This window comes from Xiphophorus maculatus, chromosome 11 (genome assembly GCF_002775205.1).
Source record: "Xiphophorus maculatus strain JP 163 A chromosome 11, X_maculatus-5.0-male, whole genome shotgun sequence".
Classification (NCBI taxonomy): Eukaryota; Metazoa; Chordata; class Actinopteri; order Cyprinodontiformes; family Poeciliidae; genus Xiphophorus; species Xiphophorus maculatus.
Genome location: NC_036453.1, coordinates 24,621,853 through 24,639,562, shown reverse-complemented (window position 1 = coordinate 24,639,562; position 17,710 = coordinate 24,621,853). Strand labels below are relative to the sequence as shown.

Sequence of the window (17,710 nt, the reverse complement as noted above, 5' to 3'; positions counted from 1 at the left end):
TTCTAAGCTAAACACACAGAAAAGCTAGATGAAAATTATTAGACAAAACAGATAGAAAAAATTGAAACAGGGAAAGGATATTGGCACTATGCATAGCTGGATTTACCAGAATAAGGGTCTCTATCCTGGAGAGGTTTTGGTGCCTAATCCCAACAAAATAAAAAAATAAAATTAAAAAATGTGTTGCAAATTACATAATATTAATAGTTAGGGCTGCACATTTGCAAGTACAAATCTTTTTTGACTCAATGTTGGTCCCAAAGAAAAGTCTAATTTTCAAATTTCTTTGTGCTGTTGAAATTAATACAAATTCAACAGTAGCTTAATAAAAAAACACCACATGTGAAATGAGCCAACCACTTAAATATGAGGTGAATTTTTTTGTAAGACATAAACAGTACATTTTTTTGTGTCCCCCCCAAAAAACTCAGGGACGTAGGTCGTTTCTAAAGTCTGACCCAGGCACTTTCTAAGTTTCTGATTAGTTCATTTACAACTTGTGTGTCATTACATTTCAAAATGCTGGTCGATGATGTTAGTTACTGTCCACTGTGAAGCAAATCTCGTATCAACATGGCCTGAAGATTCATTTGGACAGGAAGAAGCAAACACCAAAAAAAACATGAAAAGTGAGCTTATAACTTTTAAGTGCAACAAAGACCTTAAAAATTGGAGATATGTCTTGTGACCTGATGAAGTTAGGACTGAAGTGTTTGTCCATAATGACTTATGATGGAAGGAAAAAAAGGGAGGAGAATATATAGTTTTCATAAAAATTCTTTAAATTTTTGTACATTATGTCTCAATTTTAAAATAATTGAGAACTATTCTGGTGAAAAAGTACTTTGATACAAAATTAAATATAGAAAAAAATAATAATTCAGAACCCAAAAGGTTTTAAATTTCAACATTGTCACTCTAAAAAAGTGGACAGTTCACAATAAAATAAATAAACCTTGTGACATCATGATCTATCGGGTCTTCTGTTTAAGTCTGAGAGAAAATCTTTATCTGGATTGTAAAGTCGTCTTTTTGCATTGCGCTTGCTTTTCCTCTCCACACAGCGAGAGGAAGACGTCTCGAGTTCTGCTGGAAATGTTTTAGATGACGTTGCGTTAAACCTAGAACCAGCCCCAGGATTTGTTCTGTGCTCCTCATGCGGGACCTCCTGTCTGCTTCTCTTCTTCTTTGTCTTCTTCACAACCACCGCTTCTTCGGTTTGAGATTGCTCAGCGCTCTCCAAACTTCCCGTGAGCCTTTCACTTCTCTTGCGTTTCTCTGTATTCTTGACCAGCGCTTCAGATGTTTCCTCCAGCTCCCTTTCCTCAATCTCGGAAACAGTTGCTGACCTCCTCTTTTTCTTCTTGCCATCTTTTGATTCTTGCAAATGCTCAGAAACGTCTGCTGATTCGGCGGCTAACTCACCAGCGCTGACCTCAGGCTTTTCAGCACAGCCCTCATGAGCAGATGGAGACTGTTCCTCATCATCAGCAGAATGGACGGAAGGGGTCCTTTTCCTTTTCTTTTTCTTTTCGCGCACAAGCCCGGAATAGTCACCAGATCCCAACATGTCCTCTGAATTACTTGCGTTGATATCGTCCTTCATTTTCTTCTTCTTCTTCTTGGTCTCCGGCTCAATATCTTGCCTGTCTTTTGGAGTTTTCTCTACACTTTCATCTTCTTCCGCAAGTCCGACTTGGTCAGACACATGTTTCTTTTTCTTCTTTTTATAAACAAAGTCTGTATTTTCTGGCATGGTTGAGGGATCATTTGATAAGTCCACATCTGTCTGATTGTCATTAGGTGACTGCCTCTTTTTCTTTTTGTGCTTTTTTCTTTTAAACCCATTGAATTCCAGCATTTCCTGAAAAACTTCACCATTACTTGAATGATCTATTGCCTTTGGTTGTTCTGTTGTTGTTTGATTCAGATCTGAAGAGTCTTTTTTCTTTTTCTTCCTTTTCTTTGGGACATGTACGTCATTCGTCGCAGACTCGGCAACTTTGTTGGTCTTTAAAGAGTCTGTATCAACATTTTCAGTTTCACACACCACAACAAAATCCTTCTCCTTCTGCTGGTCTGATTGTTCATCCGCCTCCTGTTCGAGATATTGGTTCTCAAGTTTCTTTTTCTTCTTCTCCATACAAGGAGCTTCCACTGCCTCAGTGATAATCAGGTTTGCAGAGGAATCAGTCTGATGACCCTCGGCTCCCCCTAGACTCTGATCTTTTCCTTCCTCTTCACATTTGTCATCTTCTCTGTCCTTTTTTTCTTTCTTCCTCTTTTTTACCTTGATTGTTCTACACTCTATATCATTATCTCGTACACCGGTTTGTTCCTCCGCCCCAGTATGAGGGTCTGTTGCTTCTCTGTCGCTCTGCTCTGCACTCAGACCCCTGCATGTGGCATCGCTTTCGTTACCAAGCATCTGTTCATTCTCTTCAGGAATAAGACCACTTGCTCTACTCTCATTTCCTGGAGATCTGCTCTTCTTGCCCATTTCAGTTTCAGCAGGGAGGTTTCCAGACGTTGACACTCGTTCGTCGAGCGACTTCGTCTCTTCCGAGATTTCATCTGACTTTTTTGTTTTTGAAGACGACGCCCCCCTCGACGAGGGTATCCACGTTTCTTCTTCTTGACGTTTCTTCTTCTCCATACAAGAAGCTTCCACTGCCTCAGTGATAATCAGGTTTGCAGAGGAATCAGTCTGATGACCTCCGGCTCCCCCTAGACTCTGATCTTTTCCTTCCTCTTCACATTTGTAATCTTCTCTGTCCTTTTTTTCCTTCTTCCTCTTTTTTACCTTGATTGTTCTACACTCTATATCATTATCTTGTACACCGGTTTGTTCCTCCGCCCCAGTATGAGGGTCTGTTGCTTCTCTGTCGCTCTGCTCTGCACTCAGACCCCGGCATGTGGCATCGCTTTCGTTACCAAGCATCTGTTCATTCTCTTCAGGAATAAGACCACTTGCTCTACTCTCATTTCCTGGAGATCTGCTCTTCTTGCCCATTCCAGTTTCAGCAGGGAGGTTTCCAGACGCTGACACTCGTTTATCGACCGATTCCGTCTCTTCCGAGATTTCATCGGATTCCTTTGTTTTCGAAGAGGACGGCCCCCTCAACGAGGGTATCCGCGTCGACATTTTGCGCGTCATTATTCCCGGTCCTCCCTGTGGCTCGCGTGCAGCATTGTCGTGTTCTTCATTGTGTTGCGTTTCTTCACTGGATCTCTTTCTGGGATTGTACCAAGGTTGGGAGTTCTTTGTTTTCGACACCACAAAGAGCTTCTTTTCCTGTGAGTTGACAAAAATTGTATGTTCTCCTCAGGAAGAACTTTAACAAGCTTTCTTTTTTCTTCCTTAGAAGTTAGCAGCACACTCACCACCACTCTGATGTCTTCATTTTCTGTAGTTTCGTCTTCCTCTCTGAAACAGAAGAGCGGGACAACATTATGCTCTTTACCACTGCTCTACTGCCAGAATGAAAGTATAGGACCAATGCACAACTGCTTCGAAATTAAGAAACATTATTTAATTTCTAGCATGACTTTCTGACATGTAAGGGTGATAATATTGATCTGGTGATCAACATTCAAGAGAAATTTATGGTTTGGGTAAAACTTCTACCAAAACGATTTACTTTCTTGGTTGACGTATATACAAATCTGCTCTCTTTCTACACAAGTCATCAGAACATAATTAAAAAAGTGTTTCACCAACATTTGAATAAGAAAAAAATCCTCAAAACACTGGATGATCTTTGACTTTTTAAAAAGATTGAAATAATATATTTTTTGCCATTTAAGATCTTAAGAGGGGTTAAGGTAATTACCTTTTAGCTGACCAGAACTGCACCTGATCAGCAAAATTTCATGGGTTAAATGTCTTTATATGCAAGCCCTTTTTAATGTTTTTAAGGAACTTTGCAAAAACAAGTCTTATGGGATTAACCTCCTTTATTTGCCTTTGATTAACAGCACTATTATTCAAAGGTATGTCTAAACTCCTCACTAGTTTAGAAGGTCATGTGTTTTCTATGCCTCTTCCAACAAAATTTTGTTGGAGAGTTTTAAGTGTATGTACATGTTTTAAATATGCTAATTTGGTTAAACAAACTTACTCTGACATCGGAGACATGGGCTCTCCTCCGTCCTGGTCCGCAGTCGGTAAAGACAGCAGCAGACCGTCTCCTGTTTGATAGCTGTCCCAAAGCTGCTCCGTACATCTGAAGTAACCTCCCATGGCGTAATACTGCAATCAAAATGCATGTGCACCTTTTTGTTTTTTAAAGTCTTCAACATAAGGAAACGGGCATTTAAGTTTACTTTTTGTGGTCGTACATGAAGTTTTCTGTTCTGATAATATGGTAACCTAGTCATCATTCTCTCCTTGAGGAAATGAAAGGTGAACTTCGGTGTTGTGCAGCTTTTCTTCTTCCGCTTGCTGTCTTCTGGAGGATCCTCCTCGGAGGTCGATGCGTCATATTCATCTTCTGGTGAATCTCGGTGGGCCCTGAAGTTTGATCTCCGGTTTGAGCGCCTCCGTCGTTGAGGTGCACATTTCTGAGTGATGAACAAGCTGTCTCCTGAATCACTATAAACACACAAACACTTTCAATAACGTACACCAGACTCACTCCGGCGACTAGAGGAGCATCATTTTAGTTTTTACCTGTTTGTGTCCTGCTGCTCCAGAGGGGACATCAAATGATTTGATATTTCCTTCGCATCATCAGGAGGAGAGTTTACCAACATTATGTCACCTGGCTGAGCTACCATGTCATCAGTGTCTGTAAAGTTATCTGGGAGAACACAAGAGGAAGGAGGAACTGCTTCTGACATCGTGTTAGCAGTAACTTAGAGAGGAATCACGAACACAGCAGATGCAGACGGAAAAACACCCTGAACGAAGCCTTTGGTCTGTCTGATGAAGACAAGCAGAGCCCCAAGACGCGTGTCAGGATAAAAACCGGGAAGTGTTTAAACATTAGCATCGTGACGAACTTAGCGTCACTTGAGCGTCCGGGTCGCGCGTTAACGTCACCGCCATATTGTGAGTGGCAGATTTGATATTATATGATTTGAAATTGGGTGAGGGACAGGGGGTGGGGGGGAGGGAGCATTGGCTTGTATTCTTGAGCATATATAATTAGGTTTACATGAAGCCTAAAACATTGGGAGATTTGTGGAAGAACTTCAATGCCTGGTACAAAAGTGATCAAAGGGCAAAAGGGATATTACTCACTGATGTACTAACAGCTGCAGTTTATCAGAAATTAATGAATATTGAATATGTGAGCAACCATAAAATAGGTTAGGATTAAAACATGGCTTTTTATTAGAAATTTAAAATAGATAAATAAAACATCACTTTGGCAAACAACATGCCGTAGTTTTTCTAACTCCAGGACATGAAAAGGAGCCAAATAGTCTCAAAGTTTGACCATATAATACAGAGATAATTCTGCATTTCAGAGTTATTGATGCCCAAGTTTATTTCCTTTAATAAAAGATATGCAATAAATCATATAAACTTGTATAAAATGCCGTTTTACTTGTTTTTTAAAAAATCCTGGCCATTTTTCATTTTTGAAGCATTAACGACTACGTTTCCCAGAAACCTTTTCGAGCACTGCGCCAAATCATCCAGCACGCGCTCCACCCACCGGCTCAGTCAGCGCGTGTCACTTCAACGACTCGCGTGAGCGAGGCGGCGGCAGTAGCAGCATCACAGAAAGCAGCAGCTCCGCCGCATTAGCGAACAGGTGAGGAGAAGAAACTGCATGTTTCTATCTTTTTCTCATCTTACCGCTTTCCTTTATTCTTCTCCAGTTCACTCAGGTAAAATCTAAATATTTTAACGTTTCCGCTGTCTTGTGTCGGACATTTAAGAAGGAGTAAGTTGCACGGGACCGGTGTTGGCTTGGCCGGGGTAACACCGACGCAGAAGTGACTGTCGACGGCTGGTTTCAGTGTTAGTGAGAGTACTTTGGGTTTTGACGGTCATTTTATGGCTGACGTGTTTTCTCCTGCTTTCTATAGAATGATAGAGTCCCAGGGCATGTTGTTTCCAGGGTAATTGGACCTGGAACTGGCTGTATTCTTGAACAGGTGAGGGGAATCTCTCCTGCAGGATGTTGGAAGTCTACAGGATGCTTCAGATAATTTAGTGAATTTCACTGCACCGCTGGGGCTTGTGTGCTCAACAGGGTTCCTGCTCGATCAATACATCCCATCTGCACCTCAAACATCTGCTTAGTTTTTTTTTTATTGTTATCCTACTACATCTAGAGACAGAAACCTAACACTCTGATAGACTAATGTTTCTTTAGCTAGTTTTGTATCGCTTTGATAGGCAAATGTTCCTATTTGTGCATATTTTAGTACTCAGTCATTTGTATTATTTTCTTTGTTGACTTGGCTACATGTTTTAGATCAATATCCTTCTGAATGATCCAATAACCTATTTTCAGTTTACTGGAGGGTTACCAGGCATCTATTTATAATGCTCCAGTATTTCAAGAAATCAAAGCACTAAGGTTCTGAGAGAAAAGAACCAGGCTCAAAGTATCCTTATCAGAGGCAATGTGATGCTTCTCCACATATTCATCATTTTTGTCATGCCAAACCATTTTTGAATGCTCAATATTTTAAACATGTGAGTAAATAAATGCCTTTTTATTTATTATATCCTGTGTAAGTATAGTTAAAACAGTGCTGTACCAGCATATTTAAAACTATTATAATTAGCAAAAATAAAATCGACCAACCTTCAATACTGATCATATCAAAAATGTTGGGAAAAGTCCTAGATTTAAAAGGTGAAAAGTTAGTTCAGACTTAAAAGAAGTGACAAAGTGAGCATATTTGATATTTAGGAGGAGGTGTTTAGACAGATATGTTGCAGCAGCTGAATCTTGTTATGACGAAATAAAAAACTTGTTAAAATGAGATTAATATTTAATTAAAACCAAAATATGTTCTTGTTTAATTGAGAAAGTCATAATGGAACAGCAACACTTCGCAGGATGTTTAAGTGTCATCTGGAAGAAACAAGAGTGAGAAGATGGAGAGATTCTTTATGCCTTTTTTAATAAGTCACAATCTGTCAATGAAAAGTATTTATATATTTATAGATTAGCAATCCAGACCCTGATCACTGCCAGAAAGAAGAAATCACTAAAGAGAGGTCAGTGCAGTAACAAGAGGTCGAACGCGGCCATAAGGGGTCAGAACTCGGTGATTCCCTGTGCCGGTACCAAGTCTGGATAAATGCAGAGTTGGGTCAGAAAGAGTATTCAACATAAAGCCTAAGAGCATAAATCCTCTTATCTCCTTTAATTCATAATCGGAAGCACAATGATACTGGCAACAACCCAAAGTGCCGTCATATTGAACACACAGACTGACAAAGAAAGAGGCATAGCATGTTTCAGAAAATTCCCCAAGTCAGGAAACTTGACACTAGAATATTTCTGATTGTTAAAATTACTGAGTGAACGAACCGCTTGAAAAAAAACCCAACTTTAATATAAATAATCCAACTTGATTACATTCTGTCAATTTAGATAACGAGCCTGTAACCAAACAGTGGTTTCTGGGCCTCGGTATCAGGACCCGGGTGCAGAAGTTTCTCTGCTCATGACATTCTGTGACTGGAGACGCAGGAACATCCCCTGCAAGCGCTGTTCAGGTCCCAGCAGAGTCCCTGAAGCCAACGTTCGTCGACGTTCCTCTCTCTACCCCGGCTTCCTCGCAGCGAGTCCACATAGAAAACAAGTTCTTGTCCGTAAAGCCTCTCGTCTCATCGCAAGTAATATTCGATGGCAGCAGAGAACGCAGCAAATCCTCCGCATCCGAGGACTCCGGCTTTGAGACCAGCTGCACGACGGACAGAAGAAAAGGAGAAATGGTGGAACGACATGAAGCGGAGCCCAATTTTAGGGTGAAGCCAGCAGAAAAGGAGGAGGTTACCTACCGCGAAGGCCTATGGCTCCTCCGGTCACACAGCCACTGTACACCGCGTTTTTCCAGTCAGATTTTCCTCTGTGCTGCAAAGCAAACAGATGCAAAAACACTGATGGATTTACCTTCAAGGGGACAGAGACACAACAACTGGAGGACAAAGACTGTGTTTTCCCCTCTAAAGTCATATTCGATAAATTACAATACAAGTTTAGATGAGGGCCGTTCGTCGGGCTAAAAGTGTGTTTTGAAAATAACTTTTAAGCAGGTATTAAACATGCTTTTCATTAATCTCACATTTCTATATTTTTACTGAATTTTTTTATTGGTCTGGTGTAATATTCTAATTTTAAATGTCATCTTTTCATCACCTGCAAGTGGAAAATCATCATAATTAACAGAAATAAAGGCTTTCAAACATCCATCTGTGTCAGTAGAGTGCTGCATCATTGCAAAGATAATATATCTTTCTTATATACATTGTTAGTTTTACATTTAAAGATGTATCATCTACATGGATGGTTAATTGATGCGTAGCTGCTTATGGTATATTCAATTAACTTTTCAGAGAAGCGGTAGACTATAAAGATATTTTTCCTTCCAACTACTTATCATTCAAAACGTTTGCAACATGTGATATGTTTATCTTAAAGTGTAAATGAATGAAATAAACTGACAGATCAATAAATATAATGTGTTTCACTTTGTGATAAAGTTTAAACACCATTTTGAGTAATATTCAGATTTAATCAGCAGAGGGCGCTCTAACCCCTTTCCTCGAAGGTTAAAACGGCAAGATCAATATTTAGATATTTTGGTAAAAAATATTATAAGAGACAATGACAGCGGCATTATATTCACCGCTGACAACAGACTTATGCAGTAATAAGTTAATTTCCCCTTGGGATCAATAAAGTATTTTTGAATTGAACTGAATTGAATACACCACTAGGACCACCTGCTGGTTCACGGACATTTCCTACTTTTCAGACCTAAAAAGATGTCCGGGGGAAATTTAAAAATTGTCCGGAATTTTGGTCAACTGCCTCAAACACATTACATAGCTTACAGTGCATTGTAGGGCACTGCGCACGGCGCTGCGTGTCACGTAATCCCTGAGCCGCGTCAGTGCGGGCAGCACTCCGCCCCCCGCTGTAAGGTGTTCTGGTTCCCCCCCCCCCCCGCCCCCCCTGCTGCAGTTTGTCCGGGTTTTCCCAAAGTAAAATATGGTCACCCTAGTTATCACATAGTGTGTTATTTATCAAATTCCCACAGTCACTGAAAAAAGCAACTGTCTAATCGATTTATCTGCTTTATCAAACATTTAAAGCGACTGTTTACCAGCTTTTAATTTCCCTTTATTGATCAATCTTAGTGAACAAAAGTTGATGTCATCTCAACTTTTGTTCTTGACCCAAAACCATCCTTGTTGTATTTATTTGAGTCACATGACCTAAGTTGTCTTCCTTTAGAGGTTTTGCCCTCTTGCATGCTGCCCTAAGGTCCCGGAGACCAATGGGACTTGCTACGAAGCCCTGGAGGTCAGCCCGGAAGACTGACACGACTCTCTACAAAGCCCTGGAGGTCTGCCAGGAGACCAACGGGACTTGCTACGAAGCCCTGGAAGTCAGCCCGGATACACACAAGACTCACTACAAATACCAGAAGGTCAGCCTGGAGACCAACAGGACTCGCTACAAAGCCCTGGAGGTCAGCCTGGAGACCAACAGGACTCGCTACAAAGCCCTGGAGGTCAGCCCGGGAGACTGACACGACTCTACAAAGCCCTGGAGGTCAGCCCGGGAGACCAACAAGACTCACTACAAATGCCAGAAGGTCAGCCTGGAGACCAACGGGGCTCGCTACAAAGCCATGGAGGCCAGCCCGGAGACCAACGGGACTTGCTACAATGTCCTGGGGCAGGCCGGGACACTGACACGACTCGTTACAAAGCCCTGGAGGTCAGCACGGAGACCAACGGGACTCGCTACAAAGCCCTGGATGCAGGCCGGGCGACAGACAGGACTCAATACAAAGCCCTGGAGGTCCGCCAGGAGACCAACATGACTTGCTACGAAGCCCTGGAAGTCAGCCCGGAGACCAACATGACTCGCTACGAAGCCCTGGAAGTCAGCATGGAGACCACCGATAATCAAACATGAAGCTTGGAGCCCTCATGACACTTCTTAGTTTAGAAGTACCATCTTTCAATCCAGTACCTGAGAGTTCCTGTTTGGTACATTTTCAGAAGCATATTGGAAAAGCCTCTGATCACTCTTCTGAATAAAGTCGGCCGATTCTGTGGCTGGTCTGAAAACACCTGTTCTATTCTGTCCCTCAGCTGTTCCAATTCAAGCTGCAGGTTATTGTTTTCCTGCTCTAAGGTGGTGTTCTCCTTCTCCAGAGAGCTCTTCACTTGCTCCATGGTGGCATTTATCAGCTCCAAGGTCTTGTTTTTATGCTCCAAGTACTTTATTCTCTTCTCCAGGGCGGTACTTTTTTGCTCCAGGGTGGTGTTTTTCTCTTCCAGAGCGATCTTCTCCTTCTCCAGAGCGTTCTTTTCTTCCTCCAGAGCGATCTTCTCCTTCTCCATAGCAGTCTTTTCTTCCTCCAGGGCAGCGTTTTTCTGCTCCAGGGCAGTGCATTTCACCTCCAGAGCTGTGATATTTAGCATCAGGGAGGTTTTTTCCTGCTCATGTCGCCTTCTTCTTAAATTGAGGCTCTGATGCAGGTGTCTGTTATCAAGCTCAAAAAAAAAGTTTTGCCCTTCCAAACGCCTTCTTCTTTGCTCCAGGTAGGTACTTACCCGCAATGCATGAGACAATCTCTCCCTCTGAGATGTGTTTTCCTGGTCTAACGTGGAAATTCTCTCCCTCTGATTGGTGTTTTCCTGTTCTAACGTGGAAATTCTCTGCTCCAAGGTGTTGATTTGAGTTGTGTATTTCTGCTCCATGGCAGTCTTTTCTTTTTCCAGGACCGTATTATTCTGCTTGAAGAAGGTGTTTTCCTCCTCCAAGATGGTATTTACCTGTTTTAATGTGATGTTTTCCTGATGTAGCGTATTTCTTTCCTTCTCCAGGGCTGTGTTCTTCTGCTCCAGGATGCTTTTTTCCTCTTCCAAGACGGCGTTTTGTTGCCCCAGTGCAGTGTTTTCCTGCTTCAATGCCGTGTTATCGTTCTTCAGCTCCTCGTTTTCTTTGATAAGTGACTGTCTCTCAATGGACATCATGTTAACTTCTTCCAAGATGCCATTTAGCTTCTCTGTCTCTCTTGCCAAGATCTGCTGTATTTCTTCATTCCCAGAATCAGAAGATGAAGCCTTATTGCGCTGACTCACTTTCGATCCTTTCTGTCTAAATAAATCCAAAATCTGCCCCATGTTTTCCTTTATTTCTTTGTGAGAAATTCCTTTTAATCTTGAAAAACTTTCCTTTTCAATCTCTTGTTGGGACACAATCCTTCTTCTTGCTCTCTCTCTCTCTTCCGCAATGCTTATGACTGCAGAATTCAAGTGTGCAGAGTTCAATTTGTGACTAGCTCTTTGTATGACACTATCTCAGCAGAACAACTAGAAAACTGCTGAAGTTTGGGAAGATAAGAACAACTGTGGCGAGCGTCGGTTGAGTTTACCCGGAGAGCGGGAGTTAACTCAGACCTTTTTTTGGTCCAAAGCAGCACAACAAAACTTAATACGCCATTATTAAATGGACCCGGGTCGACCCGGGTCCAGCGGTGCAGTGCAAAAGGGGCTTAGTGTCCGTCTCTAGGCAACCGTGACATCATCATTGGTCCGAAGCGTTCTGGGGTCCTTACTAGCTCCCGCCAAAATTTAGCTGACCTTAACAAATCTTGTGTTTGAGTTTCGTAATTATTGTTACACTAAATGTTTATATGTGTGTGATAGGCGTTACTGTCGGACATACAGAAATACGGAGCAAATCGCGTCCCGTATACGGGAAAAGGATGGCAATCCTACTGTGCTCTTCTCCCATTAAAATTGTAGAAACTATATCAAACACAAGCAAATCCACAGTTTGGTAGGTAACTGGTATTTTGGATGATGTTGTAATGACAATAAATTTCTTAATTACCACCGGCTCAGTCAGCGCGTGTCACTTCAACGACTCGCGTGAGCGAGGCGGCGGCAGTAGCAGCATCACAGAAAGCAGCAGCTCCGCCGCATTAGCGAACAGGTGAGGAGAAGAAACTGCATGTTTCTATCTTTTTCTCATCTTACCGCTTTCCTTTATTCTTCTCCAGTTCACTCAGGTAAAATCTAAATATTTTAACGTTTCCGCTGTCTTGTGTCGGACATTTAAGAAGGAGTAAGTTGCACGGGACCGGTGTTGGCTTGGCCGGGGTAACACCGACGCAGAAGTGACTGTCGACGGCTGGTTTCAGTGTTAGTGAGAGTACTTTGGGTTTTGACGGTCATTTTATGGCTGACGTGTTTTCTCCTGCTTTCTATAGAATGATAGAGTCCCAGGGCATGTTGTTTCCAGGGTAATTGGACCTGGAACTGGCTGTATTCTTGAACAGGTGAGGGGAATCTCTCCTGCAGGATGTTGGAAGTCTACATGATGCTTCAGATAATTTAGTGAATTTCACTGCACCGCTGGGGCTTGTGTCTATATCTCTTTAAAAAGAGAAATCTTAATGTTTTTGTCAACTTTTGTTTCTCGTTATAACAAGATACAACTCCAGAATTTATTTCTTAGCTCTGGCAGTTTAACGCTTCCATAAGTAAACATGTCCAGCACTGTATATGCTTTTTTCCCCCAGTTGCTATTTAAATAGTCAAACTTACAACAGAGGGTGTAGCTTTAAGTTTAAACTCTTTTATGTTGATTTAGAAATCTCGCCTCTGCAGATTTCAAAACCTTAATCTTAATAATTATATACACACAGGCCTGTCACGATAACAAATTTTGCTGAACGATTAATTGTCTCAAAAATTATTGCGATAAACGATAATATTGTTTGAAGACCTTTTTACACTGATTTAATGGAAATGACGTGATAATTCATGTGATTTTCTGCCAAAGATACACTTTATTTTCAAAAGAACACTAAACACTGGAACTGATAAACAAAATAAACAAAACAACCAAAAACAAAAATAAAATGGAATAAAAACTAAACAACATAAAGCCAAAGTGAAAATAAATACTGCATTCAACCAAGAGTGCAGATTATGAAGTCTGTATACTATACTGCCCATCAGTAATAATTAGATTTAAATAGAGAAAATGGGCACATCGACTACCTGATGCAATAGTTCACACTACACGGTTTTTTTGCCCCTATTTTTCCCCTTACTACAATCTTAGAACACCGGCCGTTCTAAGATTGTCGCTTACGATTTTGTAACCGATCCTCCTGTAGTGTTTGGTGTGTTACGGTAGATCAGGGCTGATCAACACGTCGATCACGGGAAGGTTTTCAGTTGATCTCGGCAGTTGGTGACAAACTGAAAGCCGCCAGGACGATGAGACCAGAACTTATCAAAATATTCACTAAGATCCTAAACGTTTGTAGCTTCATTAAAGAATAATAATTAAAAAAAAAAATCAACAAAACCTGTTAAAATTTATATTCTCAGTAATTATTGTTTCAACAAGGTGTTGCGCAATTCAGTGCGTTTCAGTTCCACTAACAAAAAAACAGGCGACTCAAAGACCGACTGACTAGCAGAGCAGGAGTTTAAATTAGCTCATCAACCGTCGCTGTGTTCAGGTGAGCGCTTATTAATAATCCAGAAATAAATATCAAACCTGGAAACTTGACATCGTAACGGACTGAATGTTATGTTTTTAACGTCGTTGCTCCGCTTGCGGGGCGCAGGCGGTTGCCACGGCAACGGGCGTGCTTAACGACAGAGAGAGAGAGAGAGAGAGAGAGAGAGAGTAAAACGGTAGGAGAATCTCACTGAGGAAGAAATATACTGCATTAGGTTTTCTATCACTTTATTATTTCTGCTATAACTGATGTATATTTGCATATAAAATAAGTCAATAGAGTTTAATTTACAATTTTTATGTCTTCGTGTCATGAGAGGTAGATCTCAGCCGGCTGGTGAGAGAAAAAGTAGATCTTTGTCTCAAAAGTTTGAGCATCCCTGCGGTAGATCATCGTGGCCGCTCCGATCTAAATCAGGGGTTTTCCCCGACTGGGAGCTTAAAGCAGCCTGTTGAATGTGACAGGTAGCCAATCAGAAAGCGTGGATTCTCCTCCAGGCTTTGGGAGGGGAAATTACGGAGGGGAATCCCAAACAGCTGATACTGCGCAACCCGAAGTCCAGCGGACTTTGGAGATGATATGTGGAAACAACATTAATGTTTATTCAACATGCAAAGAATATAGAAATGACAAGGAGGAGGAGTAACTTTTCAGCTGTTCTTTAACGTGACATAAATAGGTTATAATGATTTTCATTCAGTCAGTACTGACACTAACCCTGACACTAGCCACATGCATTGCAGGTAGATTGTAGTAAAGCATTGATTAATGCTGGTTTTAAAATTAGTTCACTGGACTTGTAGCCATTATTTGGTGCCCATTGTTGGACACCACAGGGCAGGACCGAACCCGATCGAACCGTTATACCTAGGATTTCTGTCGGCTAATGTGTGATCTGTCAGGTTTTGAAAATGGGCCAACAACTCTAAGATCGTGTAGTGTGCGTTGAAGCCAAACAGATCATTTTACTTCCAAACAGATCTGACTATCTGTATGGCTGCCGTAATAACAAGAAACAGAGCAGCTCTGAGATGTTTGTACAGTTCCGTTTGTGTGTCTGAAGGAGTCATTTTACAGTATATCTGGATCTGCAGATTAAGGTGGAATTTTCCATGAAGTTTACAAGTCGGGACCTCAGCTTGAAGAGAACGCCATCCAAAAAGCAGAGCGGGGTGTTTGGAGTCAAGATCAACGTGGTCACAAAGTAAGCACTGTGGCTGCCTAAGTCGGTTGTCTGGTTTCTAACCTGCTCGCCAACTGAGAACTAACCGTGGTGATCGTCCGCAGGCGTGAGCGCTCCAAGGTGCCTTACATCGTCCGCCAGTGCATTGAGGAAGTGGAGAAGAGGGGGATTAGCATTCGACACAAGCAAGGCCTCCACTTTGTTTCCTAGCTCTGTACCACTAGGTCTGAAACCCACAGTGTCTAAATCCATCTCACTGACCTCACTGTAAAACTGAGCGTTGACTCTAGAAATAGACCCCTTTTCTCCATATGGTCCAGGTTTATGCTCATAAACTCTATAAGTATGTTCATTTCCTGTTTTTGGACAAATGATGCAAACCAAGCCTCACCACCTGTTTATTATGATACACAATATCATAATATTGTGTATATTATGATACACACAAACAGTTTGCAGTAGCCGGACTATGTATCTTAGGCAGTGTAGAGTTTTAATTACAGCAATGCATCTTACCGAGCAACAAACAGCCAGCACCACAATGCTGAAAATGTCCTAAATTGATTAAACAAAATGTAAGTTTTCCTTAAATATGTCATTCACGTGTCTTAAATTTGGTCATGACAGGAGTATGTAATCTCATATATTCAACGTATACGTAGTTTTTTTTTTTTTCTTGGAACTTTTATGGCAAGCAAAAGTTTGAGTTGTGCACATTGTGTGAATCGAGGCAATTAAGGCTAATGCTAGCTCTGCTAATATAGCCTTACTAGCTTTTTTGCGTCTATCATGGGGAGTCGACACAGGAGCAAATGACAGCAACTCGCAAAAGTCATCGCCGCTCTGGGTGAAACCCAACACACGGGACGCGACAGCGACAAAAGTTGAACATAAAAAGAGATCAGCTGTTCTGCTGAAAGTCCGCGATGAAGCTGTGTGATCCGTCTCTAACGGGTCTGTCTTCGTGATTCGCAGATACCAAAGACATCCTGGTGATGCTGAGTGACATGGACATCAACGCCATCGCAGGAACGCTTAAGCCTTAAGCTGTATTTCAGGGAGCTGCCGGAGTCTCTTCTCACAGACCGTCTCTACCCAGCCTTTATGGAGGGCATAGGTGGGAGGACTTCCTGCTCAGCTGCAGGAGATCATGCTTAAAGTAAAAAGAAAAAAAACAAACGGGCTGTCATGACGTAATTGGACATGTGTTTTCCTGTCTGCTTCAGCTCTCTCAGACCCTGCAGCCAAGGAAAACTGCATGATGCACCTTCTGCGCTCTCTGCCCGACCCCAACCTCATGACCTTCCTCACTCTGCTGGAGCACCTGAAAAGGTACGCAGAAACACTCACACCATCAAAGTTTACAATGCAAAGAGCCACTTTTTTCTTCTTTTTTTTTGGTTCTTTAGATCTGCATTTGGTTCATAACCCTTATTAACCCTAAATAAATGTTTCACTACTATCTACTACAGGAAATTAGGCTTTAAAATAAATAAAATGAAATCAGGCACATTGTCACCGATACCCGATCTATAATTGTTTTTTCAACATCAAGACCGATACAGACATTAATGTCGGATCGGTGCATGTCTGGTTTCTGTTTTTCCCCCATTCTGCTGTTCCTTTCTGCCTTTAATGAAATATTTCCTGTTTGTTGTTCCTGCAGGGTGGCTGAGAAGGAGCCCGTCAACAAAATGTCCCTCCATAACCTGGGCACCGTGTTCGGACCCACCCTGCTCCGGCCCTCTGAGTCAGAAAGCGCCAAGGGACAGCACATCACGTGCGCCTCCGACATCTGGTCACATGATGTCATGGCACAGGTACACGATTTTAGTGCTGAGCATTATTGTAATGGTAGACGCAAATTCTCACATTTGTGCCGGAGCTACTCCGTGATTCTCCTGTGGTTTTCCGTCGGTGATCTTTATGATGGACAGTGAGAAAGAGCCGCTTCCTCTGCTGCCGCTCCACATGTTTTCTAGATTAACTTGACTCCCACATCGCCCACTGACCCGTCTCAGTAGGGTCCTTTCTCCCAGCTGTATTTAGCTTTTTCACCATCTATTTCTCTCTCCTGACTGACGGGTTTCATGTCAGCAGAGTTCTTCTCTAAGCTGGATAAACAAGTCTGAAGTAAACATCATAAACCGGGCGGCGTGGAAATGCAGGAGGTCTCTGCTGGCTCCTAGTTTGTCCTCAGGATAATTTGTGTTCAAAAACCTTTACTCCAATATTTATGCAATGTATTAAACTTGGAAGAGAAATGCTTCTCAAATCTGTTCCAAAATGTAAATTATATTGCTTTTTTTTTTTTAAACAATTGTTAACTTCTCAAAAATAGATTTATGGGATCATTCACAGCCACTTGAACTGATGGCTTTTGAGCTTTCCCACATATTGGACGTTCCAACCACAACCGTTAGTCTAGTTCAGTGTTTCCCAACCCTGGTCCTCGAGGCACAACGCCCTGCATGTTTTAGGTATTTCCTTGCTTTAATCCAGCTGATTTCAATTGATGACTGATTAACAGGCGTTTGTTGAACTGCAATCAGTTGAATCAGGCACATTAAAGCAGGGAAACCTCTAAAACAGGGGTGTCAAACTCCAGTCCTCAAGGGCCGGTGTCCTCCAACTTTTAGATGTGCCTCTGCTGCACCACACCTGAATAGAATAATTAGGTCATTAGCAAGGCTCTGGAGAACTGATCTACACAAGGAGGAGGTAATTAAGCCATTTCATTCCAGTGTTTTGTACCTGTGGCACATCTAAAAGCTGTAGGACAGCGGCCCTCAAGGACTGGAGTTTGACACCTGTGCTCTAAAA

At 41.9% G+C, this 17,710-nt stretch overlaps 1 protein-coding gene and 1 pseudogene across 1 annotated transcript; one reads left to right on the top strand and one right to left on the bottom strand.

Annotated features, from left to right (window-relative positions):
• Positions 1–8: 8 nt before the first annotated feature.
• On the bottom strand, positions 9–4,966 carry LOC111610107 (eukaryotic translation initiation factor 5B-like). Its single transcript, XM_023342572.1, has 5 exons — positions 4,673–4,966; positions 4,342–4,594; positions 4,122–4,252; positions 3,385–3,427; positions 9–3,295 (listed from the first exon to the last, which is right to left on the bottom strand). Exons 1-5 carry the CDS (start codon positions 4,840–4,842, stop codon positions 965–967), a joined length of 2,928 nt encoding a protein of 975 aa, XP_023198340.1. The 5' UTR covers positions 4,843–4,966; the 3' UTR covers positions 9–964.
• A 9,611-nt stretch (positions 4,967–14,577) lies between these two features.
• Positions 14,578–17,384, top strand: LOC102227144 (annotated as a pseudogene).
• The last annotated feature ends 326 nt before the right edge of the window (positions 17,385–17,710 follow it).

Coding starts and splice junctions, on each gene's coding strand:
- LOC111610107 (XM_023342572.1), bottom strand. CDS start 4,842: ATGTCAGAAGCAGTTCCTCCTTCCTCTTGTGTTCTCCCAGATAACTTT. Junction 4,253..4,341: donor ATCAGAACAGAAAACTTCAT/GTACGACCACAA, acceptor TTTTGATTGCAG/TATTACGCCATGGGAGGTTA. Junction 3,428..4,121: donor CCCATGTCTCCGATGTCAGA/GTAAGTTTGTTT, acceptor CTTCTGTTTCAG/AGAGGAAGACGAAACTACAG.